The 25938-nt window shown below is 52.4% G+C and overlaps 1 protein-coding gene across 2 annotated transcripts in view; it reads right to left on the bottom strand.

Moving 5' to 3' along the window:
- Nucleotides 1-11664: 11664 nt before the first annotated feature.
- Nucleotides 11665-25938, bottom strand: part of TRIM62 (tripartite motif containing 62) — a gene marked incomplete at both ends in the record, with an annotated part of 29474 nt that continues 15200 nt past the window's right edge. For both annotated transcript variants that reach the window (XM_082833449.1, XM_082833450.1), the window contains 3 exons: nucleotides 11665-12215; nucleotides 21155-21270; nucleotides 22106-22362. In XM_082833449.1, coding sequence (XP_082689575.1) covers nucleotides 11665-12215; nucleotides 21155-21270; nucleotides 22106-22362 — 924 coding nt within the window. The remainder of the gene's footprint in view (nucleotides 12216-21154; nucleotides 21271-22105; nucleotides 22363-25938) is intronic.

Raw genomic sequence — 25938 nt, 5'->3', positions numbered from 1 at the left:
GTGAAGCTTCATCCAGCTCAGCACATCATCCCTTGTTGCCTCAAAAGAGTAAGGAGAGTTTCTCCTCTTAAGGAAGACAAAGAATAAATCTGAAATAGAACCTCTTTGTCCTTATGGTCCTTGAGTGACTTACCTGGGACCCTCATGTGGATGGCAGGCTGGGGTGGGTGACCCGAGACCACCGACGGCAGGTCTTCCATAAGATGCAGCTTATGACCAGCAGAGCGGACGAGGAGACCAGGGTTGGGATGATGATCACTGCAGCCTGCAAGCCACCCACGTCTGGCCGAAGGGATGGAGGCGTCAGGGCAGTGGTAGTAGACTGCTCCCCAGGGGCAGGCTGTGCCCCTGCCCTCAGTAGCTGTGACCCACACAATACTGGGCTCCCAGGTCTGGAGGAGGCATGGTACAGAGCAAGAACAGGCTTGGAGGCAAAGATTGAGTGACCTGAGACAAGTAGCCAAAAGTGCTTTTCCCCAGTGTTTGGCACTTGTTGCTTGGTACGTGTTTGTGGACTAAAAGGGAGAGAAGGGATGCTAATAACACCAGGTGCTTCATGTACCTTGACTTATACAGGTTGGCAAGATGCTATTCCCATTTACCAGATGGAGAAGGTGAGATGCAGGGGCTGCCCCTTTGCCTCATATTCAACCCTTAACCACATGACCTCATTTCCGGACTCCTATCCCTAGCACATGCTGTTCCCTCTTCCTGGAACACTTTCCCCAGCTGTTACTCATGCTGCAGGTTTCAGCTTCTGTGGTACCTCCTGCAGCAGGCCCCTCTCCTCTGAGTTCCTGCACCTCCCCTATTGTTCCAGCCCAGCCCTCCGCACGTGTGCTGTGACTGCCTGGTCACTGATGGCTCTTTGCTGGAGACCTGAGATGCACCTGTCCTTGCTCATCTCAGTGCTAGCACATCGTAGGCACTCAGTAGGGATTTGTTAGGTAAGTGATTGAATGGGAGAGTGAGGGAGTGGAGAGGACAGTGGGACTCTCTAGGAGGAGAGCGGGGATGGGGCTCCTCTGGCCCAGCCCTCCCCCACCCACAGGTAATGCTACCTTTTCTCCTTGGGGACCTGCCCAAAGTCAACACTTCCTGGATGGAGCTGGGGGAGGGTGGACCCAGGCTGGGCTGAACAAACATGGCCTTCCCCACCTGACTGCCCCACCCCCAATCAGTTCTGGGCATTTGACTCCAGTCCAAGGGCTGTTTCTCGTTCACTAGCTTCCCTCTGTGAAAACTGGTCAGTGCTATGAAGGAGGTGAGGGTGGGCTGGGAGGCACAAAGCCTGGATTCACCTAGCTCTGCCATGAACATGCTGTGTGACCTTGAGGAATTCACCTCCCCTCTCTGGCCTCAGTTTCCTCAACTGTAGCTAGGGAAGAATGATCCCTGCACACATCACAGTGGTATGGGTATGGGAGGATAATAACAAGTATGGGTTTGGGAGTCACACAGCCCTGGGTTCAAATCTGAGCTTTACCACTTAATTGGAAAATCATCTTAACTCTCTGGACTTAGTGTTCTCATCTGTAAAATGGGAATAAAATGGTACCTCCTTTCAGGCTTGTTGTAAGGATGAAACGAGATGACAGCTAATAATATGCATTCTGTTGATGATCCCTCAAGGTCTGGCGTACAATTAGATTTAACAAATCATAAGGGTGTTAGAGGCTTCAGGGGCTGTTCAGGGGCTTGGAGAGAAAAGAGAGCATTTGGAAACATGGGTTCGAACTGGGTTACAGAATTTCAGAGCTGGGAATGTGCCTTAGGAACCTTGTGGTATGTCAGTGAGGAGACTGAGACCCACCCCTAAACTTCCCCCAGAGTGGAGGAGTCTTGTCCAAGATCACACTTAATTCCACACTATTTGGCTGGTAAATTCCTGGGGCAGAGCATGGGCTTGGGTTGGGAAATTGGGTATTTGCTTTGGAAAACTTTCAAGTGCCTCAGCTCCTTCCCCCATCCTCCCCCCACCTCCATCTGCCCCTGTTCCTCCCCCAACCTGCTCAGTATGCAGGAAAGCTGGCTGAAGGGCTGGCTGAAGTGCAACGGCAAGTGGCACTCCTCCCCTCACCCCCCACTTGATTCCAGAGGCCCTTCTCCACCTCAAGGTCAGGATCACCCAAGTCCCCTACCCCCCAGGATTGGAGGATCCAAGGGTCCAGGAAAGCAGCCGAGGAAAGGGCAAGGCAGGTATCTACTTACTGCACTGGTGGGCAGCAGTGGAGAAGTTACAGGGGGGCTCTGAGCCCATCAGTGAGGTGTTGGGGCCTTCGCTCAGGAGGGGTGGAGGCAGCAGGTGCTCAAGGCCTTCCTGGGCCTTCCCTTCCTGAAAGTAGGGGCAGGCCAAGGTTACACCCTGGAGCGACAGGTTCTGGCCCACTGTTGTAGCAGGCTCCCTATTCAGAATAGGGCTTAGAAAGAGCAGGCTTCTAGGCGGGCCCTCAAGGTCAAACAACCTGACTGTATTAAACTGATGCTGTAGAAGACTATTTAACAGCATGGAAAAAAAATAAGTGGAGAAAAAAATAGGCTATGGAACAATAGGAGAGTGTGTTCGATTTTGGTAAATAATACTCACATGGAAAATAAAAACTGCAGACCTTATCACCCAAACGCTAGCTGTTCAGAGTGGTTATCTCTGAACAGTGGTTGATGGGTAATATTTACTCTGTGTGTCTTGACTGTATTTTCCAAATTTTCTACGATGAACATGTTATAAGAAAAAAATTTACTTAGGAAAGCAACACGTTTCAAATGAGCAAGGCTTTTGACCAACAAATTCTATTTGTAGGAATTTACAGAACTCATAGGAATTAAAGAGTGAACATATTTTTGTAAAAGAAAATTCTATTTTTGTTTATGCATAAGGAAGAATGCCTGGAAGGACCTGCACCAAACTGTAAACAGCTGTTGACTCCTGGGAGTGGGATGAGGGGACTTTCTGTTTTATGGTCTTACGTCTATTTGAATTTTTTGCAATAAGCAGAAGTTATTTTATAATTGAAAAAAAAAAGACAAACAATCAAACAATGTCCCTAGTCTTTGCCGGCTCTTCCTGGTTCTTTCTGTGCACAATCTTGCTGGGGGTGGTCAGTGTTCTCCCCCTGGGCATCTTTAGGGAGGAGCCATCCCTGGTCTCTAAGCTCTCTCCCAACTTGGAGATGGAGTGCTTTTCATGATTCCAGCTTGGGCACTAACAAGTTCCAGCCAGCAAATATTTTCTGAGACACTCTCTGCACCCATGTCCCCGGGGAACATGATCCCTGCTTCGGGATGCTCATGGTCTAGTGGTAGTGGAAGACCCAAAGTGCTACAAGGGTCCAGAGCATTGAGTTCTGCCGGATCTGAACGACCAGGGCAGCTTCACCTTGAATGGGACGTGAAGGATGAGTAAGATTTCAACAGGAAGGGAAAGGAGGGCAAGGGCATTCTAGGAGGCGGATGGGTATTACAAAAGTGGAGGTGTTAAGGACCAGAATCTGCTTAACATTTTCCATTTGGGATCCTAACATTCTGAGTGCTCTGATTCTAACATTATATGCATCATTTTTTTCTCCTCCACCGTGAGACCCCCAAAACAGAAAGGCAGTTGTTGCGTCACCATTAGCCTGCTGGGTATTGGTGAGGGGGAATGAGGGCTGAAAGCTTGGCCAAGAGTAGGACTTGGATCGGTTCGGTGCATGGGAGCCACGGTCATTTCTGGCTGGGTCTCTGTCCACACAGTAACAGCTGCTGTGGTGCTGCCCATGTGGAGTCGTAAGAGTTCTCCTCTGCCTTCCTATCCCTACTATTATCTTTCTTCCACCTGCTTGGTGTGGTGCCTGAAATCTCACCACTAGCTACTCTTTAAGAGAGGTTTCTGGGACTTCCCTGGAGGTGCAGTGGTTAAGAATCCACCTGCCAATGCAGAGGACACGGGTTGGAGCCCTGGTCCAGGAAGATCCCACATGCCGCAGAGCAACTAAGCCCGTGAGCCACAACTACTGAGCCTGCGCTCTAGAGCCTGCGAGCCACAACTACTGAGCCTGTGTGCCACAACTACTGAAGCCCGCGCCTAGAGCCCATGCTCCACAAGAGAAGATACCACAATGAGAAGCCCGCGTGCTGCAATGAAGAGCAGCCCCCGTTCACTACAACTAGAGAAAGCCCGCACACAGCAACAGACCCAATGCAGCCATAAATAAATAAATAAATAAATTTATTTATTTATATTTAAAAAAGAGGTTTCTCTTATAAATGTGCATGGGTCAGGGAGGGAGGCATTGCAAACCATAAGTCAGTTACCCCGAGGAACACAGGAGGGTAAGTTTTGTTGGAGGAACGAAAGGGATGGAGGAATGCATTCCAGAAGTGTGACAGAGGGAAGCCCTTAAAGAAGAAGGGGTGGTGGTGAAGGGGGTGGGCACTGCTGGACAAACTCCATGAGGCTGCCTCAAGTTAGAACCTTAGAACCGGGGGCTGCCCCATAGCCCAGGGCCACCCGTCTCTCTTGTTGAACCAACAAGGAGTGGGCACCCATAAGGTGGCGGTGCCAGGAGCTGTCCAGGGTCACTGGTCAGTCAGGGACCAAGTCAGGGCCCCCTCCCAATTTAGCAGGTTTGCCCAGATCTCAACCCTCAGTCTGCATCTGTGGGATGCACACACCTCCAGCTGGTCTCTGCTTTTTCTGGGACCTCCTTATCTGCTTTTCCCTTCTCCCAGTGGCAGAGGAGAGCTGCTGGGCCCCAGGGCCCCATTCCTGGCTTGTAGATCTGGTAGCTTAGTCATGGAGGGGCTTTGCCTGGGGTGAGCAGTGGGCAGAGGAAGCAGGCCCAGGGGCTCAGCCTACAGGGAGTGAGGGAAAGCACCTTCTCCGGGGAAAAAAATTTCCAAATCCCCGACCACCTGGGGTAGTGGGGCTGACACTAGTGCCATGGAATCAGGGGATGCCCTCGGGTCAGTGTCCTCACTTACCTGTGACTCCCCGTGGCTCCAGTAGCTGCCCAGGTGGCTTTGTCCCTGCTGTGGCTGGTTCTGGCTCTGGCTCTGCTGCCAGAAAGGGAGGTACCAGGTGTGGGTAGGCACCGACTGACTCTGCCCTGGAGGAGGGGCTATGGAGGCCCAGGCCAATTCTCCATTCTCTTCGGGGAGGAAGATGGAGAAAGGTACCCACTGTTGGTGCCTGGAGCTGCAGGGACACAAGCCACTCCCCTTCTCCTTCTGCTCTGATGCCAGGTTCCCAGGGGGTGGGAGGAGGCATCAGCATCCACAGCGGGGAGATTAAAGGTTGTGTGGAAAGAGCCGATGGCTGTGAGTCTGCAGATCTGGGTCTGGGCCTGGCTCTTCCTCACGGGCTGGTGACTTTCCTTTTTGGCCTCGGTTTTCTTACCTGTGAAATGACGGCCATCGTGGAATCTGTGATGCTGGCTAGCACGCTCAGCTGGGCTAACTCCACCCCAGAGAGGACTTCCTGACTCTGCTTTGCTCCTCTTCCTCGCCGAGGAGCTAGAGCCACCACTCTGAGGGCACCCGTACACCCCGCTGACCTTTTAGTTATGGGGACCCTTCTCCTCCGAGCACCACCCACCTCAGCCCTGCCCCTGCCCCCTCCCAGCTGGCCGTCTGTGCTCCTTTCTCTTTCCTGGGTGGGAGGCCCTCTCAGCTGGCCATTCTCCCTCCTCAGGGACTGGGAGCCAGGACACCTGGGTTCTGGCCTTGGCTCTACCATGTGCTCTATGACCTTGAGCTAGAAACCAACTCTCTCTGGGCCTCCGGATTGGGCTGGAGGAGCCCCAAATCCTCCAACATTCAGACTCGATCACATCATGGCCCACAGTTTTGGGGAGCTCACCAGGGCCTCGGCTTTGTGCCCCTGGCCCCAGCCTCTTGAAAGGCCCTCCCTTGTCATGACATCAGAGTAGGAAGCCCCTGGTCCTCTGGTCCAAAGTGTCCACTCTTCCCCTAGTTCACTGAATTCCTAGGTTGATATGATAGAACTGTCAAAATTTTGAAAGAAGATGGAAGACTGTTCTTTTCTCTATCTAGGGTAAACAAAAATCCACATAATTTAATCCAGATAGAAAAGAAAAACAAAGGAAAATGAGCATATTTCAGAATAAAAGTATCCCCCGCCCCCGCTATTTTTTGGAGGCTGTGCTTCCTGAATGCATCTCTACTTCTCTCTCCTTCCCTCCCCCTCCCCCCTCTCACTCCCTCTACTTCTGATTTCTGCTCTGCTTCCCATCACCCCTTGTTCCCCAGAGACACTGGCTAGAATTGTAGGTGTCCCAGAGTAAGGAGAAATCATCATGCCCTGGTGGCCAATGACAATTCAGCACCTTGGCCAGCACACCACCCCTCCCCCGACCTCACCACTCCTGGCCACCTGCATTTAAGCCTGTGACATGGTCCTTTGCGATCGACATTCTGGTGGAGCATTTGAGGATAGTGAACAGGGCAAGACTCAGGCAGGAGGGGAAGAAGCCAGGAATTCTGCCCAGGTGTGAGCAGTCGGCCTCCCAGGAAGTCCTCTCTGGCAGGAGGGAAGGCCCATGCCTAGAGCCCCTGAGCTGAGACTGTGCTGTCAAGAGACCTTATTTCCTCTCTCCATCTTCTTCTCCTTCTCTCTCTCTCTCTTTTCCCCCACCCCACGTTGGGCCCTCTCCCCCTCTCCCTTTCAAAGCTGAGCTAACGGGAGACTGTTTAACTTCACTGTTTCTATAGGAGCCTGTTGTAGTTTAACTCCTGCACACCAGTAGCTGAGATGAACAAAGGAGAGACTTGAGGTCCAACTATTCATCCTTTCTTTGCACTTTAAAAAAAAAGAAAAAAACACACAAAAAAGAGACCTTATCTCTGTTTTTTGTTCCTGCTGCCTGCTGCCACCCCAGAGAGAAAGACCCAGAGCTAATGGCCTTGTTAGGTGCTGAGCAGGCCAAACCCTGGGGCCAACATTAGACTTAGAGAATCCTGGATCATTAGAGCTAGTAGCTTGGCAATCAGTTAACTAGATCCCTAGCCCCTCTCTAATAGAGATGGAGAAACAGAGGTCGAGGAAGGGAGAGGGACCCGCTCAGGGTCACATAGTGCCTTCATGAGTCCACCTCTGACCTGGGAAGTACATGAGGCAGAGCCTGCAGATGAGACTTGACTCACAATTGTGTAATTCTTTGTTTTTTTTTTGTGGTACGTGGGCCTCTCACTGTTGTGGCCTCTCTCGTTGCGGAGCACAGGCTCCGGACGCGCAGGCTCAGCGGCCATGGCTCACGGGCCCAGCCACTCCGCGGCACGTGGGATCCTCCCGGACAGGGGCACGAACCCGTGTCCCCTGCATCGGCAGGCGGACTCTCAACCACTGCGCCACCAGGGAAGCCCCCATGAGCAATCTTTAAAGCTATATTAGTCTTAGGCTCTGCCTCCATTATTCATAATTAAAATGATGAGCAAGATCTTCAAAAAATAGGAGGCCCATTTAAAGCTCTGCCTTTTACTAAATCTTTGCTGAATATTGGAAGTCTAGCACCAACAGGCATACCATTCCTGACAGGCTTCTATTATGAAAAAAGGACAACGGAAGTAAGGCCAATCTTTCAAAAGTTCTTTACATTAAATTGATGAAGTAATCTTAATCGAAATAATAAACACTAGCTCTGCTCCCATATGGGCTTGTTAAGGTAGCAGAGCCCGGTACAATTGCACAATTCAATGGTGTGCAGCCTGGGTTAAGCTCCCATCTTGAATCCCACGGGGATCACAGTTCTGGTGGCTGCTGCCTGTCACTGAAGCGGTCCTCGAAGTTGAAAGGCATTTCCAGGGAGGTAAGTGAAGAACTGGGCTTCAGCTTTGGACAGGCCTGGGTCTGATTTCCAGCTCTGCTGAGTACTGGCTGAGGGTTCCCCGGCAAGTAGTGTTTCCCAGCTCAAACACTGAGATAACGATACCAACCTCATGGGCTTGTCTTGATGTTACAGAAGGTGCAAAAAGTACCAGCGCTTTGCTTGCTGACCACAAACAGGGATGCAAATGGGGGTTTCTGTCATTCTATCAATTCTTTCCTGCCTTGGGGAAGATCTTTCCTGATCCCTCCTTCCTCTCCAATGCTGTGCTGCCTTTACCTCCCCTCTTTGCTTACCTGTTCCATGTGGGGTTCCTGGAATTAGCCTGATAATCCCAGATTCTTTCATTCAGGATTTCTCTGGACACTTCATACCTCTTAGAGGTACCCTGATTTCCCAGAGTTCCCAGTTGTGTGTTCAGATTAGGTCCCTACAGTTACTCCCAGACACTTGGAAACTGGGAGTGAAGACTGGGCAGCGACCAGCCTTTCTTGGACCTGGTGCTGAGACTGAGTGGGGGAAGGCGAAGGAAGGAGCATGGATGGGGTGCTTCTCCTCCAGAGGACAGATCCACTGAGCAAAAATAGAGGGGTGTGGCTTTGGGGGAGTCACAGGGATCTGAGAGCATGGAGCTGGGGGGAGGAGATACTCTAGTTCCAGTATCAACTCCTACAACTTCTCTGTAAACTGGGGTGTTCTCCATCAGCCAATCAGAGACCTCTCCCTCTGCCCTTGCCAATGGCCCCTCCTCCTCCTTGTTCATGTCCCTCTTCTTAGAACTGCAAACAAATCATGACTGGGGTTGTTCCCTCTCTTCCCTTCCCTGCCTCCTGTTATAGGTGAAGGTCCACCTCAGAGAGCAGCCAGTATAACCTCCCTCATTCTGCAGGTGAGGAGACTGTGGAAAGGACCCTCACGGTACAAAATGAATCAGCACAGAACAAAGACTAGGCCCAGGAGTCCTGTTTCCAAGGCTGCTGCAGTGCACAACTGCAGGGGGTCCCAGTGGCCTTGCTACTTACAGTGTGAACAGCCTTTGTGTCCACATGCAGGGCCCTGTCTCCTGGCCAGGCTGCTTCCCCATGAGTCAGAGGTGGGATGGACCTCCTTCAACACAGCAGACCTGGGGACCTTCCTGGCCTAGGTGGTCCCACACCCCTCACAAGGCACAAGGAAGAAGATAGACTGCTTAGGGGCAGAGCCAGCCCAGAGGTTCAGAAAACCCACACAGTTCCAGGCACTGATTCTGGGTGGCAGCTGGTGTGAGAGGCAGGTCCTCCCTAAATGCACTGCACTTTGCAGCTTCTCCTCCAGAGGACAGAGCCGCTGAGCAAAAATTATGTGAGATTGGTGTGATTATCCCCATTTTCCATGTGAGAAAACTGAGGTCCAGAGAGGTTAAGTCATTTCTCTAAAGGCATCCAGTGACGGAGCCTGGATTTAAGCCTAGGTCTGTGGGGTTCCAGTGACTAGGCTCTTGCCACTGTCTCATAATCTCCCCTCTGTCTGCTCCCAAGGCTACCACCACGCCCTCCTCCAGGCAAAGACTGACAGTCTTCCCTGGCTGGTAAGTTCTGACGTGAGTGCCTTGGGCTCACTCAGTTCTAAACTCACTTACCAGGTGTGGGACATGGGACTGTAGGCAAGTCATGTCCTCTCTATGAACCTCATTTTTCCCCCTCTGTAAAATGGGCATAATACTATTTACCTGGTAGGGTTGCTTTGTGGTTTAGCTATGCTGATGTATGTATGCTGCCTGCGCCAGGATAGATGGGCCTCTGTGTGTGTCAAAATGAATGGAACTGACCGCTCACAGCCTGTAACTTTAATTTAATATAAATTCATTATAACTCACAAAATGGGCAACATTTAAAATAAAAATACTGCTGGGTGTGGCCCAGATTCTGGTAGCTGAATGGTTGGGGTGAGACTGAGGATTCCTCCCGCCCAAGGGAGGCCCCAGTGGGCAGCAGTTGTGAGGTGGGAGCACCCCCAAGTTCAGCTAGTCTGGCTCCTTTGAGATGGGGGTGGTCAGAGATGCCAAGTTCAGAATCTAGGCCCCAGGACTAGAAAGAAAAGCTAAGGCCTGGGAGACATTTCAGCTTGGTCCTGCAGGCCCGCTCCTGGGGCTCCTGTCCTGGACAAGGACAAAGCCACGGAGCAGGACAACTAGAGGCTCTGCTGCTTCAAAGCCAAGGCCTAGAGGTGGATTCCGATGGCGAAAACTGAAGGTGGGCTTGTTCAACAACCATTCTAACTTTCTTCTATTGTGCCTTTTTGTACGGATGAGGCTGGAAAGAAGAAAAGTACATTTCCCAGACTCCCTTGCAGCCCAGGTTCTGGATCTGACTTAAGTTTCCCCACACAGAATCCCTCGTAGACATTTGTTTTTTGTTTTTTGTTTTTTTGCAGTACGCGGGCCTCTCACTGTTGTGGACTCTCCCGTTGCGGAGCACAGGCTCCAGACGCGCAGGCTCAGCGGCCATGGCTCACAGGCCCAGCCGCTCCGCGGCATGTGGGATCTTCCCGGACCGGGGCACGAACCCACATCCCCTGCATCGGCAGGCGGACTCCCAACCACTGTGCCACCAGGGAAGCCCCCCCTCGTAGACACTTGGATCTGGAAATTGAATTGAATGGGGGGAGGCAGCCCTCAGGACATCCACTGACTGGCGCGGACAGTAGCAGAGTCAGCGCAGTTCTGCAGCCAGCGGCTTCTTGATGCAGGGGCTTCCTGCAGATGGGAGCAGTGTTCCTGGTCTCAACAGACATGATGAATTTGGCGGCTGGGAGCTGTTCCTGGAAATTCAGCAGAGTCTGCTCCTCCAGCCCTTCCGATGATTTTACAAAGCCACTAGGGACCTGGTAATAAATCCTTGTCTAAAGCTAAAGCAGCTCTTGTTTTCTGCAACAGGATCCCAACTGAGACAGACGCCAAGATTGATGAGGGGGGCCCAGCTGACACCCACCCCAGTGCTCAGGGCCTGACTAAAATACTGCTCCCCACAGCCTCGCTACACCCTAGCCTGGTCACAGAGGCCTGGCTGGACCCTTGTTTGGAGCTGCTGGGGACCTCCACCATCCAGTGATGCTTGTCCTACGTCCGGGTGTGCCATTATCTGGCCTTAAGACCTGTGGGCAGGAAGGTGGTGGCACAGTGACCGTAACATGTGGGCTTAACTACTGACAGTCTTCCCTGGCTGGTAAGTTCTGACATGAGTGCCTTGGGCTCACACGGCCTGTGCCTGTGGCTTCCACAGGCCACAACATCATTTCTACCCGCAGATAAGTGGGAAAATCATGAAGCTCTTGGTACAGGGATGGAAGGAGAAGGTGGTTCTCAGGCAACCCTGGGACTAGCTACCGCCTGTGTCCACTGTGGGCTGGGATTGAGGTTAAAACGGCCCATCACTAGCTTGATCGGGGCAAGTCTTAGGCCTGGAAGCATAAGAGGGTTCTGTGTCTCTTTCAGGCAGACAACTGCTGGCAACCACTGACACATCCTGAGCTTAGGGCATGTGGGCAGGAGGGAGACATAGGGACGCAGTCCCCTGCCCCTGAGAGGAGGGGCATGAGGGTTGGGCAGGGGCTGCCCTGAGGAGAAGCCACGTCACACCCTTGGACCAAAGCTGCATCCCCAGTAAGGTCAGAGCTACAGAACATCAATGCTGGAAGAGCTTCGGAATCGCGGAGCACAACCTCCATTTTACAGGGAAATGAGGGTAAACAACAGGCCTGAGATATCAGGTTGGCCCGGCTGGGCTGGAGTCCCGGCCTCCGCTCTCCGGGGCAGGGCTCTCGCTGGTGGCCATGCTCAGGCCTGCGGTCTCTCTCCGCGGCACTAGATGCGGACCGTGTTGATCCGCAGCGGCTGCACGTTCTTGCCATTGGCATGGCTCTGCCCGGGGCTGAAGTAGGAGCAGAGCTTGCCGGGGAACTTCTCGCGGAAGGTGTACAGCCAGGACATGTCATCGGCGTTATAGAAGATGAGCAGGCCTTGGTCGTAGTCCAGGAAGACGCCCACCTTGTCGAGCTTGTCACGGACATTGAGCCGCGTCCAGGGCTCGGTGCAGGCGCTGTACTGGTTGCCGTCGTGCATGACAATGCAGTAGAAGCCGCGGCTAGGCTGGATCTGGATGCTGCCCTTACGGCTCGCGGCTTCGTGCGCCAGCCCGATCACCCACTGGGTCTTCTCCGCCACCACCACCTCCCAGTAGTGGACGCCGCCACTGAAGGCCTCAGAGCCCAGCACCGACACCTCCACATCGAAGCGCTTCGGTGAGTCCTGCAGCGGCTGTGGGTGCAGGTTGCCGTAGGCCACGATGGTGCAGTCGTCGGACAGGATGAGGCGCTGGTGGGCGGTGCCCGGGTCCAGGGTCAGGGCGGCTGGCACTGCCAGGGATGGAGGAGGAAGAGAAGATGAGTGGAGAGAAGGCGGTGGACCCACTCTATGGTTCCTCCCTGAGGACAGGTTCTGGTTGGCCCCCAGGAGGCTGTGTGATGCTGAATCTGAATACAAGCCTGCCCTCCCCGGGCCTCAGCTTCCTCCTCTGTAACATGGAAGGGCGACAGCTAAGGTCCTTTCAGATTTTAACCTGGCTGCAGGGGACAGGAGCTATGGCTGCTGGTTCACTGATGGTGTCCTGGGGCAAGGCACACAGGGGGCACTCCACAAAATCTGTTGAATAAATCTGAATGCGGTCCAGAATTGGGTAACTTCAGAGCTGGGAGGGAGCTTAAAGATTATTCGGGGGTTGGATAATCACCCTATGGGGTGCTTTGGAAATTTGTTGGGGTGTTTGGGTTGTCTCAGTAGGTGGGATCCAGGGATGCTAAATGCCCTGTATGAAATGCACAGGGCGGTCCCATGCCCCCACCGATGAGTTTCAGATGCTCCACCAGATATTCATGTGGATGAAAAATCTTCACAATGACCTGAAGCTACAGCTTAACTCCATTTTACATATAAACATGAAATAATTTTTGTACAGTTTTAATATACACTGAATGTTTTGAAATGCAATTACCATATAAACTGGGGGAAGACTGAATTTGTTTTGTCTGGAACGTCACTGAGAATTGTTCACTTTTTTGGAAAATACATCTCTAAGAAGAACACTGTTGACCAATAAAACCTACCTATTTAAGACTGCATTTGAGGCAGAATGATATTTTAGCTATGGTGTGAGCACCTGACTCATTCACTATGTTTTCTAGGGTGGTTGTGAGTGAGCATCTACATATTGAAATATACAATGTTTTATTATACATAATTTCCTTCTATTTTTCCTTTATATCATAGAGTATATATACACATATACATATATATGTATATGTGTATATATACTTGAAATTGTGAAAAGGTCATACTATCTTTGAGACATTACAAATTATTTGTTATGAAAAGTAGATGATGGGTCTGAAAAAGTTGAAAACCACTGATTCTAGGCCAACTCTCCCATTTGACAGATGGGGAAACTGAGACCCAGAGAGGAGATGTGACTAGTCTCAGGTCACCAAGCAAACACTGGCAGAGCCAGGTCTAATCAAGACCATGGGCAATCCAGCCCCAGCCCTCTCTTCCTGCCTACCTCTCACTCAACACCCGCCACCCCACTCAGGCCCAAAGCCTTCGCCCACTGTTCCTCCACCGCCTCATCTCTGCTTGTTGTAATCACACCCCATGAGGCTCAGTTCCAGGGCCCATCCTCAGGGAAGCCTTCCTGGTTGCCCAGCAGGTATGCTCACTCCTTACTCTGAAATTCCTTAACTTTGTTTGTGCCCCTCTCCTGATACGTGGGGTAGTCTTCTGTGCCCATTTCTTACCCCCATGTACACCAGGAGGGCAAGGACTGTGTACTCTCCTACCAGGCCCTCCCTGGTGGGTCCAGTGCCCAGCACACGGCCTGGCATGCGGAATGTTTCCAGAAAGGCTCACCAAATTAAACTGACCCCGCTTGTGTTGGTCTTTGGGCAGGCAGCACAGGCTGGGGCACCCGGTTCTGGGCCAGCCACACTGGCTTAGCAGGTCTGGCTCTCAAAGTCTCACGAACTCTTGTCAAGGACTCTGTTTACTCTTGCCTCCCTGAGGGAGCTGATGCTCAGCCGGAAGGGGGAACCTAGAATTGGCTCTCATGAGCCTGGATGAGCATTTCCAGGGCAGAGTAAGGCAGAGGGGAGAAAAGGAGAAGGAATCCTGTCACTAGTTCCTTGGAGCAAAGAAAGGACTCCTCCAGCCGGCTCTCTGGTGCTTTCCTTATCTGGCGGAGCGGAGGCATGACTATACGTGGCAGGAGCATCGTCACCTCCTACTGGAGCCACCTCTGCTGGCTGCATATACACAGAGAAGTAAAATGCCTCAATGACGGCAATCATCTCTAACAGGGGGTGACAGCCCGTCCCTGAACTGTGCTCCTGTTCACAGTCCACTGACAAAACTGGCCATTGACTTGCAGCAAGCTCATTCCATGAGCTCTGTCAGGAATACATTTAGTCTTGAGTTTTACACTCTTCTTTCCTGTTCTTAGAAGTCAGAGGGCTGTATGGAAACAATTAGCCCTGTGACTAGAGGGGTCAATGCAAACACAATTTTCTATCCAGGGACATAGAAGAGGGGAGCCATGAGAAGAAGTTCATACACTGAGTCAGCGTATGAACGTTTCGCCCTGTCATCTGGTCACAGCGCAGCCTGTCGGACCAGAAGGCTCCTGCCATGTGGAATGTGGGTGTTCCCACAGTGGGATCCAGAGGTAGGAGGTGGAAGGGATGTAGGAACTATGTGTGAGGGGGAGCTCGGGAGAGAAGAATCATCTAATCAGACACACATGGGGCCACTCCTACTGGCTGTGGAATGTGGGTCATACCCAGGTGTCTATGGCAGAGGGGCAAGAGGGACAGAGCGGGCACATTGCCAAGGTGTGGGCAGCTGTGGTTGAGTGCCTCACGGGAAACTGGGCCTTATGTCTCAGGTGCCCAGGATGATTTGAGGAGACCAGCGACAGGCAGAAACCGAGGTTAGAAGGACCAGTGGGGAGACCAGCACGCAGGCAGGAGGGCTCAGCCCCATACTCTTAAGCCTAACTAGGGCAACGTGGGCCCTTCCAGTGCCACTGATGAGTGGGGAGGACACCCTAGGAGGCAGGCAAGTGGGCTTTCAGTGGTTCTGAGATTGGGCCTGTAGGACGGAGGAAATCCTCACTGCACTGAGGGCTAACTCCTTGGCGTGGACCCACAGGCTTGAAGCCCAAGGGACTTACCGGAGATAGGACCTGCCACTCATTGGGTGTGCTTAGGGGCGGGGTCTGCCGTTCATTGGTCAGTTCTGGCAATAGAGGCAGGGCTGGGGGGGCGGGACCTGATCCACAGGGGGCAGGGCCCAACAGCCCATAGGGTGAGGCTAGGGGCAGGGCCTGGCATTCTTCTGAGGCAAAGGGTGTGGCTTGATGCTTAGGAGGCTTTTACACCCCAAAGGGTGGGCTGAGGTCCGCCTCCTCATAAACAAGAGTTCCTGTCTTCGGGCCTCTCTCAAGTCCTCCCAGGGGCTAGGGCTGACAGGAGTTAACAGCCTTTAGGCCAGAGAGGTACCCAGCTGGGGACATGGCAATACCTCTTCAGCCTCTGAGAAGTCAGTCCCTGTGCGGGGACTGGCAATCCTTCCACCCATCCTTTATTCTCAGGAGAGGTGACAGACTCGTCAGACAGACGCAAAACAAATCCCGTCCCCTGGGGTTCACAATTTTACAGGTCAGAGCTCTTTTCTAGGTCCTGGGACACTTTTATAAAAACAGAAAGCAGGCACTGAGGCAGTCCGTCTGGTCTCCAGGTGTGTTCTCCATCCCTTTAAGCCTCTCTGAGACCTCCAGGTCAAAAGGCAAGGAGCGTGGACTGCGGGGGGCCCAGGGACTGTCTCCTGGCCACCATCAGCCACATACCGCAGTGGCCCAAGCGGCAGAGGAACCCCAAAGTCCAGCACCCTCACTTGGCAGCGAGTGGTTTGTGCCTCTTTGTTCTCGAGGACAATCAGCTCTTTCCTCTGGCCAGGCCTTTAAGAAGTCTGGCCCCTCAGTCCTCCTGCCTTCTCAGGCCCTCAGCGGCACAGTACGGGCATTCGAAAAACATTTTCACACCTTCTAGCTCATGGGACCAGTACAGCAGCTCCAGGAGCACAAATTACTATACCCATTTTTCAGAAGAGGAAACTGAGGCTCCAGGGAGATTTCTCTGAGTTAAGTGGCTTGCTCAAGTTGCCACTTTGGGTGGAAGCAGAGCTGGAACTTGAGCTAATATCTGTCACACCATGTCCTTTCCTTTATGTGGCCCTAGAAAGCCTGTTCAGCAAGACTGAGGAACCATCTGATGATTCATAATCATAAGAAACAGGTATCAAGCATTTACTAAGTTCCAGGATTATTATCACAAATAAATAATCTTATTTAATTCTCCTACCTACCCTGGGAGACAAATCACACCTTCCGCATCCCTGTTTTACAGATGAGGAAACAGGCTCAGAGAAGGCAGACGTCTGCCCTGCGTCACACAGCTAGGCACTGAACATGCTGGAACCCAAAATGATTGGATTCAGATAAGCAGCAGGAGGAGAGAGCAGCCCAGGAGAGGGAGGTGGCCGGAGCAAAGGAAGTAGTGTCTGGTGTCCTCTGGACAATGGCCACCTGGCCTGGGTGGGGAGGAAGTTTGTGCCCGGGAGCTGGGGCAATCAGGCCAGGCAGCTGGAGGAGAGTTTCCAGTGTCAGCTGAGAGGTGGGGCAGGGGTGTGGGTAGTGGTGGAGAGTGGAGGTTCCAGATCACGGGAGTGACAGGTGCTCTATGGAGTTCTCAGGTGACCCAATAGGAAGGCTGAACTGGAAGAGGGGCAGGCAGGAAGCTGCTAGAATCCAGGGCTAGGTCCCTGGGGGCACCTGCCCCTCCCAACTGGACAAAAAGAACCTTGGTTTTGGTAGAGGAACCAGAGTGACTTCACAGGTCCTACAGACAAAGGAAGGGGCCCAGCTAACCAGGTCACTGTTCTCTGAACCCCCAGGAGCCGCTGTCCTTGGCAGGATGTTCAGGGCACACCCTACTGCTCCCTCAGCCCCCCTCCTACAGGCAGCTTTCCCTGGGGCAGCGGTTCTTAACTGGGGCTGATTTGCCCCATAGGGGACATTGGGCAATGTCTGGAGACGAATTTGGTTGTCACAGCTGGAGGGGGTGTGTGCGGCATCTAGTTGGGTAGAGACCAGGGATGCTGTTAAACGTCCTACCATGCATGGGACAGCCCCCAAGACAAGGAATTATCCAGCCCCAAATGTCAATAGTGCTGAGGCTGAGAAACCCTGCCCTGGGGCAATCAGCAAATTCCCACATCCATTTGTTCACTTGTGAGGGAGTCAAGGAGGGAAAACTAGCACCCTTATAATACAGAGGAGGAAACTGAGGTTCAGAGGGAGGAAGTGACTTGTCCAAGGATGTGCAGCAAGTTCCTTCATTCAACAAATAATTATTGAGCACATACTTAATGCCAGGCCCTATTCTATTGGGTTGGCCAAAAAGTGCATTCAGATTTTTCCATGTATAAAGGACAAACCTGAACGAACTTTTTGGCCAACCCAATAGTAACAGAACTGAGAGCAGGACTCATTCATTTCTTTATTCATTCATCCACAAACATTTACTGTGCTGGCTGCTGGGGATGCATAGTGATGAATCAGACTCAGCCCCTGACCCCTCAGAGCTCACGGTCTAGTAAGAGAGACAGCCATGCAGACATGCGTGTGAGACCAGGAAAGCCCAGGGCTACCTGGAGAAATCCAGGAAGGCTTCCCAGAGGAGGTGTTTATAAACTAAGATGTGAAGGAGAGTAGCAGTTAGTCATCAAAGATTAAGGTTTGTGTCGAGTGTTCTTGGCAAAGGGAAGAGCATGTGCAAAAGTGTGGAGGAGAGGGAATATGGCTCATGTAAAACCTGAAGATGGTTCAGTGTGGCTGACTGTGATACAGAGGGGAGAACGAGAGAATGGCTGGGCCCAGATCTCATAGGGCCTTGACTGTCAGGCTGAGGCGCCTGGGTTGCCTCTCTGAGCTGTGGCAGCTGAGATAAATAGAGCTCCTGAGACCATCTGCCTGAGGGGCTTCCCTGGGTCAGGGGAGGGGACAGGACCCTTGGAGGGGCTTCTTGCCTCCTTCAGTTATGCTGCTTCACCCATGTGCGGCCCTCACCTGCTGGGTCCCAGTGTGCAGGTCTCTCCAAGGCTGGGAGCACACAGAGACCCACAACCCCAGGAGGAGAGCCAAGAGCCCCACCCAGTCGGCTGGAAAGTGGGCCCTTCGCCCAACTACTGCCCCCTTTGTCAATGAGGGCACAGATCCAGATTTAAGGGCTCTAGGAGATGTCCCTTCACTTTTGTGCAATTGGTCATGATGCATCCATCCAATGAGGTCTTCAGTCACCGGGAGGGGAGCCCCATCCCTGTTCAGCATTCACACCCTCAGTGATTGTCCTCAGTCCTTCTCCATCTGTACCTAAAGGCCAATCGTGAACATCCTGGGATCATTCATGCCCCTGCCCTTCCCACCGCCTTTGCCTACACAGTTCCCAATGCCGGGGATTGTCCGAGGCACCTCCAGGCCCCACACTTTCCTGAGTGGGAAAGCCCTCAGTTTTCAGCGCTCAGTTCAAACATCATCTACTCAGTGTTCCCCTGGCTCCTCCCTTGCCCCATCCAGAGCCTCCTGTTGTCCCTCTGGGCTCCCATGACCCCATGTAAGTCCCTCATCATGGTCCTGGTCCCACCGGACTATCAGGGTCTGTTGTCCCATCTGTCTCCCCTGATTCTGAAAGTGCCTCGAAGGACTTTCAGTGTTTGTAGATCAAAAGAATGAATCCAGATAGGTGGAAAGAGCACTGATTGCTGTGTGACCTTGGGAAATCAGTGAGCCTCTCTGAGCCTCAGTCTCCCCAGCAGTCTTCCTGGGTTGGTAGTATGAGGCCAGAGAATGCCTGGTTAGTTTAGTAGGTAAGGGCACAGGCTCTGGCATCTGACGTGTCTGGGTTTAAATCCTGGCTATACCATTTACAGGTTGTGACCACGACAAGTTCCTAACAGCTCTGTGCCTCAGTTTCCTCATCAAAAAAATGATAATAACAGTGTCTACCTCTTAGGGAGAAGTCTCCTCTATATCCTTGTCTCACCTCTAAAGGACATTGCGCCTGACTCAGGAACACAGAAGGTTCCCTGCTGCCAATAGGTTCCAATCTGATGCCCTTGTGGGTTGTGTGATTTCGGGAAGGTGTTGACCTCCCAGTCCCAGGGTCTACTAACTCTACTAGAAACCCATTTCAGACTTTCTCCTCTCTCGGCAGATTTCCCATGACCTCCTCTAGCCCATCCTCATCTCAGCGGATGACCTTGCTTCCTGCCTTACTGGGAGAGGTGAAGAGAATTCCCGGGAGCCCCCACCACTGCCCGCTCTGCTTCGGGGCCCATTCATTCTACCTTCTCCTGGCTCCCAGCAAAGGCAGAGGCAGGTCCCACTCGTGGCGGTCACCCCGGCACCTCTCCCTCCTTCACCCTCAATTCTGCCTTCTGCTACTGGATCTTTTCCATGGCCCCCACCCCTCCCATATATGCTGCCGTTTCTTCTACCTTAAACAAATAGCCACGGTCACATTCTCTCTCCTTCCCTTAAATAAAACTCATTGAAAGCGCTGTCTCCACTTCCTCTCTCATTTTCTCTTGGACGGTCTCCAGTCAGGCTTTTGCCTCTCTTGCTCCACCAAAGCAGCTCTTGCCAAGGTCACCAAGACCCGGAGAACAGTCAGTTCTGATCCTCCCGCACTTGGGGTCACAGCTTTGCCACCACTACCCACTCTCTCCTCCTCGAAACACTTTCTCCACTTGGCTTCCAGGACAGACGCAGGTCTTCCTCCTGTTCTCCGGCTGTTCCTTCTCGGTCTCCTTGGCTGGGTCCCCCTCCTGTCCTTGACTTCTAGGAGCGGCCTAGGGCTCTATGTGTTAGAGTGGCGCTCTCTCTGTTCTCTCTACCCCCACTTCCCAGGTGACCTCATCCTGGCTCATTCAATACCGTCCACAGGTAGACAACGCCAGCCCTGACCCTCCTCCCGTACCGCAGACGTGTCATTCCCACTACCTTCTCCATGTCTGCACTGGGACTTCTAACTGGCATCGCGAACCTCACATGATTACAACTTCATCTTCCCAGTCACCTCAGCCAAAATCGTTGTAGTCTTCCTTGTCATTTTTTCTCTCACACCCGAGATCCAATCCGTTAGCAAATCCTGTTGGCTCTCTGTTCAAAATAGATCCTAAATCCGATCACTTCTCACCACCTCCACTGCCACCACCCTGCTCCAGGCCACCATCGTCTCTCACTTGCATTGTTGCAGTGGTCTCCTAACCTCTACCCTTTACCCCCTGCAGTCTATTCTCAAGCCAGCACCCAGAGGGATACTTTAAAAACTTAAGCCGGCTTATGTCACTTCACTGCCCCAAACCTTCCAATGGCTCCCATCTCACTCAGCATAAAATTTAAAGTTTTCCTATGGGCCTCCAGGCTCTCATGGTCCGGCTACTGCTACTGACCTGACCTCCTCACCTCCACCCTCCCTCTCACTCATTCCACTCCAGCCACGCGAGTCTCCTTACTGTCCCTTGAACATGCCAGGCTTGCTCCTGCCTCAGTGCCTTTGCACTTCCTATTCCCACTGCCAGGAACACTCTTTCCTCAGATACCTACACGGCTCATTCTTCTCTTTCCTCCCTCAGGTCTTTACTCTACTGCTTCCTTCTCAGGGAGGTCTTCTAACTGGATCCCCTACTAAACGTTCAATCCTACCTCAACATCCCTTAGCCCCTTTCCTTATCTTTTATCATTATCTAAAAAACTATGTATTTTACTTATTTAATTTTCTTTTCTTTCTCTCTCACACCCTAGGATGTAAGTAAGATGCACGAGGGTAGGGATTTTTGCCTGTTTTGCTCACTGCTATATCTCCAGTACCTAGAATAGTGCCTGGTGTGAGGTAGGTGCTTGATATATCCTGCACCCATAGAGTGAATGAGTGAACCACCCAGGGCCTCAGTCTCTTCATCTAGAGAATGGGTACACTAGTAGAACCTACCTCCTCTCGTGCTGGTGCCCAGCACAGGCCCTGGAACACAGTAGGTGCTCAGCAAGGCACTCTTCTCATCCCTCTGCCCTGCCCCCATGTCATGTGTAGAGCAAGGGGTGGGCTGGGCCGGGCCCCATCTAGCTCCAACCCATGATAATCCTTGCCTCTTCCTGAGCCCTACTGGAGAGTGGCAGGAAGGGCCTTACCTGGGTGGATGTCCTGGAACAGGGACTTCCAGATGGTGTACTGCAGGGGGCCTGTGTACTTGGAGGTTGGGAAGTCTTCGTAGGTCAGATTGGTCTCATGGATTTTCCCTTTGAGTCTGGAAGGAGAGCAAGAGAGCAGGCCACATTGGGGGCTGGATTCCTGTCCCAGCACCTCAGGGAAGCTGGCATAGGGCGAGGTCATGTGTGGGAAGTCTGCTGGACCCAAGCGCCAACTCAAGTGCCTGCTTGTGCCACTTCCTAATTCTCTAGCTATTGCCCTCAGTTTCCTCATCTTTAAAATGGGTACTATGATAACACCTGCTTCCTAGGCTTGTGAGGATTACATGGCATAATGTATGTAAAATGCTTAGCACGGTACTTGGCTCAAGGTCAACACTGAATACATGATGTTAGCTATGAGTATTGGTCATTAATGAACCAATAATTAAGTGTTATTATTATTAAAGGCAGCTATGGAACTAGAGAGACCTGGGCTTGAATCCTGGCTCCCCCACATACTAGACGAAGGGTCTTGGCCAATTGCTGTAGCTTCTTTGTGTCTCAGTTTCTACATGTGTGAAATGGGGACGGCAGTGATAACTACCTCCAAGGGGCTATTAGGATTATAATAATTTACATATTATTATTTATTATATATAGTATCAATGTTATTATAAATAATAGATAATGTAAAACACATATTTGTAATATAATATAAAGCACAAAAACAAGTAATATCCTATATGATTATAAGTATTATATATAAAATAATATGAATACATAAAGCTTTTACCCTAGGCCCTGGCACATAGCAGATGTCCTGTGTATTTGATGGAGATTTGAATGAATGAATTCTCTGCTAACCACCCCATCTGCCTCCAATCCCAGCATCCCACAAGGGCCAGGGAGGGGATACCCCCTGGAGAAGACCCACAGCAGGCGGGTACTTACCGCTCAGACAGCGAGGCCACCCCGGCCAGGAAGGTGTGCCGGTCAGTTTCAGCCAGCCGCTCCTGCAGGATCTGGGCCCCCTCCTGCACCTTGCGCAGCTGCTGGCTGTAGCGCTGGACTTTCTGCTCAATGTCAGTCAGTGTGCGGGCCGTGTCTGCCTCTAGCTCCTCCAGCATGGCCTTCTGCCGTTCCCGCAGCAGCCGGTGTAGCCGCTCAAAGACCTCCCCAATGGTGGTCCGCAGGCTTTTGGTGGAAGACTGTGGAGACAGTCATCAGGGGTCAGTCAGGGAGAGTGGATGGGGTGATCCCTGGGTGAGAGGAGGAAACCGAGCGTCTTGGCACGCACAGAGGAAACGGCGGGAAAGGCATGTCGGTGAGGGGATGGCACATGCAAAAGCACGGTGGCAGGAGAGAACTGGCATAGCAGGGACAGCAGATGATTGTTCTCCGTTAGGAAACTAATGAAATGGTCCAGGTGAGACAATGAGGCTTGAACTAGGGGAGCAGCAGATGGACACGGCTTGAAAGACATTTGTAGGAGAGCCTCTTTGACCCTGGTGACCAACTGGCTGGCTGTAGGGGTACAGGAGAGACAGGTGTAAGGATGATTCCAGATTTCTGGCTTGGGGTGGGAGGGATGGGGAAGCTGTGAGGAGACGTGGGGGGCAGGGAGAGGATGCTGAGTTCAGTCTGGAAGACGGTGAAAATTTTATTTATTTATTTATGTGGCTGCGCCACATGGCTTGTGGGATCTTAGTTCCCCAACCAGGGATCGAACTTGGGCCCACGGCAGTGAAAGCACAGAGTCCTAACCACTGGACTGCCAGGCAATTCTCTTAAATTTTTATTTTTAAAAAAGTCACTCATGGGGCCCAAGCAAAGATGACAAGATCACAGATGTTAAAGAGCTTTATAAATGGCAATGTGCTGGGCAAAGCTTGGTGGTCACTCGCCCTGTTCCGCCACCCCGAGACCCTCTGGGAACAAGAGCTGGCGGGTTAAAGCCATCGTCACAGGAGACAAGCATGGACTTTCGTGTTTCTCTCTGCCCCCAAGGGCACTGCCAGGCCCAGGAAGGGTTGAGTGGTAAAGGGCACAGCTTCGGTGCCCAATGGCTCTGGGTCTCCAGCTGTGGCAACCTTAGTTGCCTGATATCTCTGAACCTTAGTTTTCTTATCTGGGAAAAGGGTATACAACGACATTGCAGGGCTATCTATGGTAAGTGAGGGAACATTCACAAAGTGCATGGTATTGTTTGAGGTGCAGACCCAGAGCCTGGTTATTAAAACACTGGAACAGGCACATCCTAGAAGTCTTCGTGGAGAGATGACTTCTGAGCTGGGGCCTGAACGACGGGCAGGATGTCAGTTGGGCGGTGCGGGCAGCGGGCCGAGGGGACAGCACGAGGCAGGATGACACTGGGTACACAAGTGCAGCTCGGCTGCAGCAGCAGCGTGTGGGGCCTGCCTCTGCAATTTGACTTTGTGGGATCCTAGCTGGGAGTTCACGGAGTCAGAGACCCTGCTGTGTTCAGTGCCCAGGGCTCTGTGGGAGGCTCCACAAAGGCTCAATTAGGGCCTGTTCCCTCCCAGTCGTCGCGCTGGCTGCAGGCTGCCTGACGCAGGAAGAGCTGCTGGCAGTGGGCCAGCCTCCCTGCGCATGCCCACCCAGTATGCAGGGCAGACAAAGGGGGTGGCCGAGAGGCTGGGGATAAAGGGCCAGGCTGCCTGTGGCTTCCGGGAGCCCCCTCACCCAGGGAGGGCCAAGGCTCCGGCAGCGGCAGGTCACGGTGGGGAAGCTGGGGCCTGCCCTCCCTGCACCGTCCGCCACTGCCCTCCAAAGAGCCCCAGGTCTCATGGCCACCCCTTCCGGCTGCTCTTCGGCCAATCTGCAGCAGCGTTTGGCCCAAGGGCCACCCTCTACTAATAGAAACTTCTGGTTTGCCTCCCACCTCTGTGGCTACTCCCTCCCTGCCACCCCTGTTCCTGAGGACTCGTCCAGGCTGGCTCCTTTGTTCACACCCCACGACTCCCACTGCTTCGAGGATGGCTTCCAAGTCCATTTCGAAGGTCTTACATGTCTCTTGAGCGCCACATTCATCTCTCCACCTGCCTCCTCCATGCATGCCCCTGGGTCCCACCAACTCACTGGTTCCACGTGTCAACTCCACATCTTTGTCAACAAACTTGCTGCCAGAGTGATCCTTCTAACGTGCAAACTGGGTCACAGCCGACCTCGTCTTTAGGAAACCTTCTTGGCTCCTTGATGACTAGTACAGTGCTAAATTTCTTAGCCTGGAATTCAAAGTCCTTAATCTGATCCCTGCTTACCTCTCTAGTGCTGCTGCATCATAATTCCACCTGCCTAGAGTGGACCCCTCCCCCAGCCAATGCTTTATTCAACTGACAAACTCCTACTCATCCTGCAAGACTCAGATCAAAAGCCACCTTCTCTGTGATACCTTCCTTAACTTTTCCAGGCAGTTAAATAGCTAAATGTTCCCAGAGCATTTTGTAAATATTCTGAATATACTGCCCCACATTTTATGTGGCTTCCCAGTTAGTGGATGAACCCCTCCCGGTAGGAATGACATCTTCCTTAGCCCTGCATCCCAGAGCCTGGCACAAGGCTGATGGTCAGGACCTGCTTGAGAGGTAAAGGAGGGAGGGGTCTTGCCCAAGATTGCTCTGTAGAGGTGGGTGCAGACTCCATCTTCTCTCTCAGGTAGGGGTCCAGTGTCCCCAGGACAAGAGGAGAGAAAGAGGCTGGGAGAGGGCAGCTCAGAAGTGGAACATCAGCCACCCCAGGAGCCCGAAATATGTCCCTGATGGGTTCTCCAGGCCTCCCCGGCTTGCAGCCCACAAAGCCAGAGATCTCGCTGAGGACATTCCAGCATGAGGCTGGAATATGCACTAGGCTCAGACAGAACTGGACAGTAAGGTCTCAATTAGCTACTTATTAGCTGTGGGGCCTTAGGCCTGTCCCTCAACCTCTCTGGGCCTCAGTTTCCTTGGCAATAAAATGGAGACAACAACTATTCCTACCTCAAAAGGTGTATCTTTTTCCCCCACTCATTTGTTCCACAACTATTTACTGTGTGCTAGACACCGTGTAGGTTCTGGGGAATCCTGCAGTAATGGAGGGGACATTCTGTGCGGTTCGGCGAGACAATGAATGGGGAACACAGTTCCCAGCACAGAGAAAGGTTCAGCTAAACCGGTGTGTCCCATTTACTCTAGTTTTTTCTAGGGCAGAGCCAGCCCCGCCCCACTCCCAATCCCTTCAGTCACAACTGGGAGAGCAGCTCCCACCCTGACCCACCACATCCCTGGGAACACACTGGGGCCTGGAAGAGCTGGGGCCATTTCAGAACGACACGCTGCCAAGAATGCGTCACTCGGTCAGGGCCGACCAAGGAAAACACTGGGCTGGGGGAGGGAGCTCAGACGGGCCCTCAGGCCGGGCCACTGGAGGGGCAGGCGCCACAGGAAAGCCGAGTCAGGCACCAGGTGAAATATGACCCCCAAAGAATCCATAGGCATTTCTTGTATAAACATCCCCGTCCAGACAGGAAGCAGGGCTGGGGGAACTGGAGGGGAAGGTGGCCCCAGAGGACACCCCAGAGGTAGACAGATGGACAGGAAGGTAGGGGAGGAAAAGGTCAGTGGAGAAAAACAATGCGGGTGGGGAGTGGAGAGAAGAACAGAATGCTGGGGAGAAGAAACAGACCATAATATTCCCCTCTCATCCAGACAGAGGCTTCCATTTGCTTCTCTTCACCTGAGAGGTGTGGGATCACCAGGCAGGTGGGGAAAATGAGGCTGTGAGAAGCA

This window comes from Leucopleurus acutus (genome assembly GCF_964270905.1).
Source record: "Leucopleurus acutus genome assembly, chromosome: 2".
In the NCBI taxonomy this organism is placed as follows: Eukaryota; Metazoa; Chordata; class Mammalia; order Artiodactyla; family Delphinidae; genus Leucopleurus; species Leucopleurus acutus.
The sequence above is the reverse complement of the archived record's forward strand: the minus strand, read 5'-3'. Positions and strand labels throughout refer to the sequence as shown.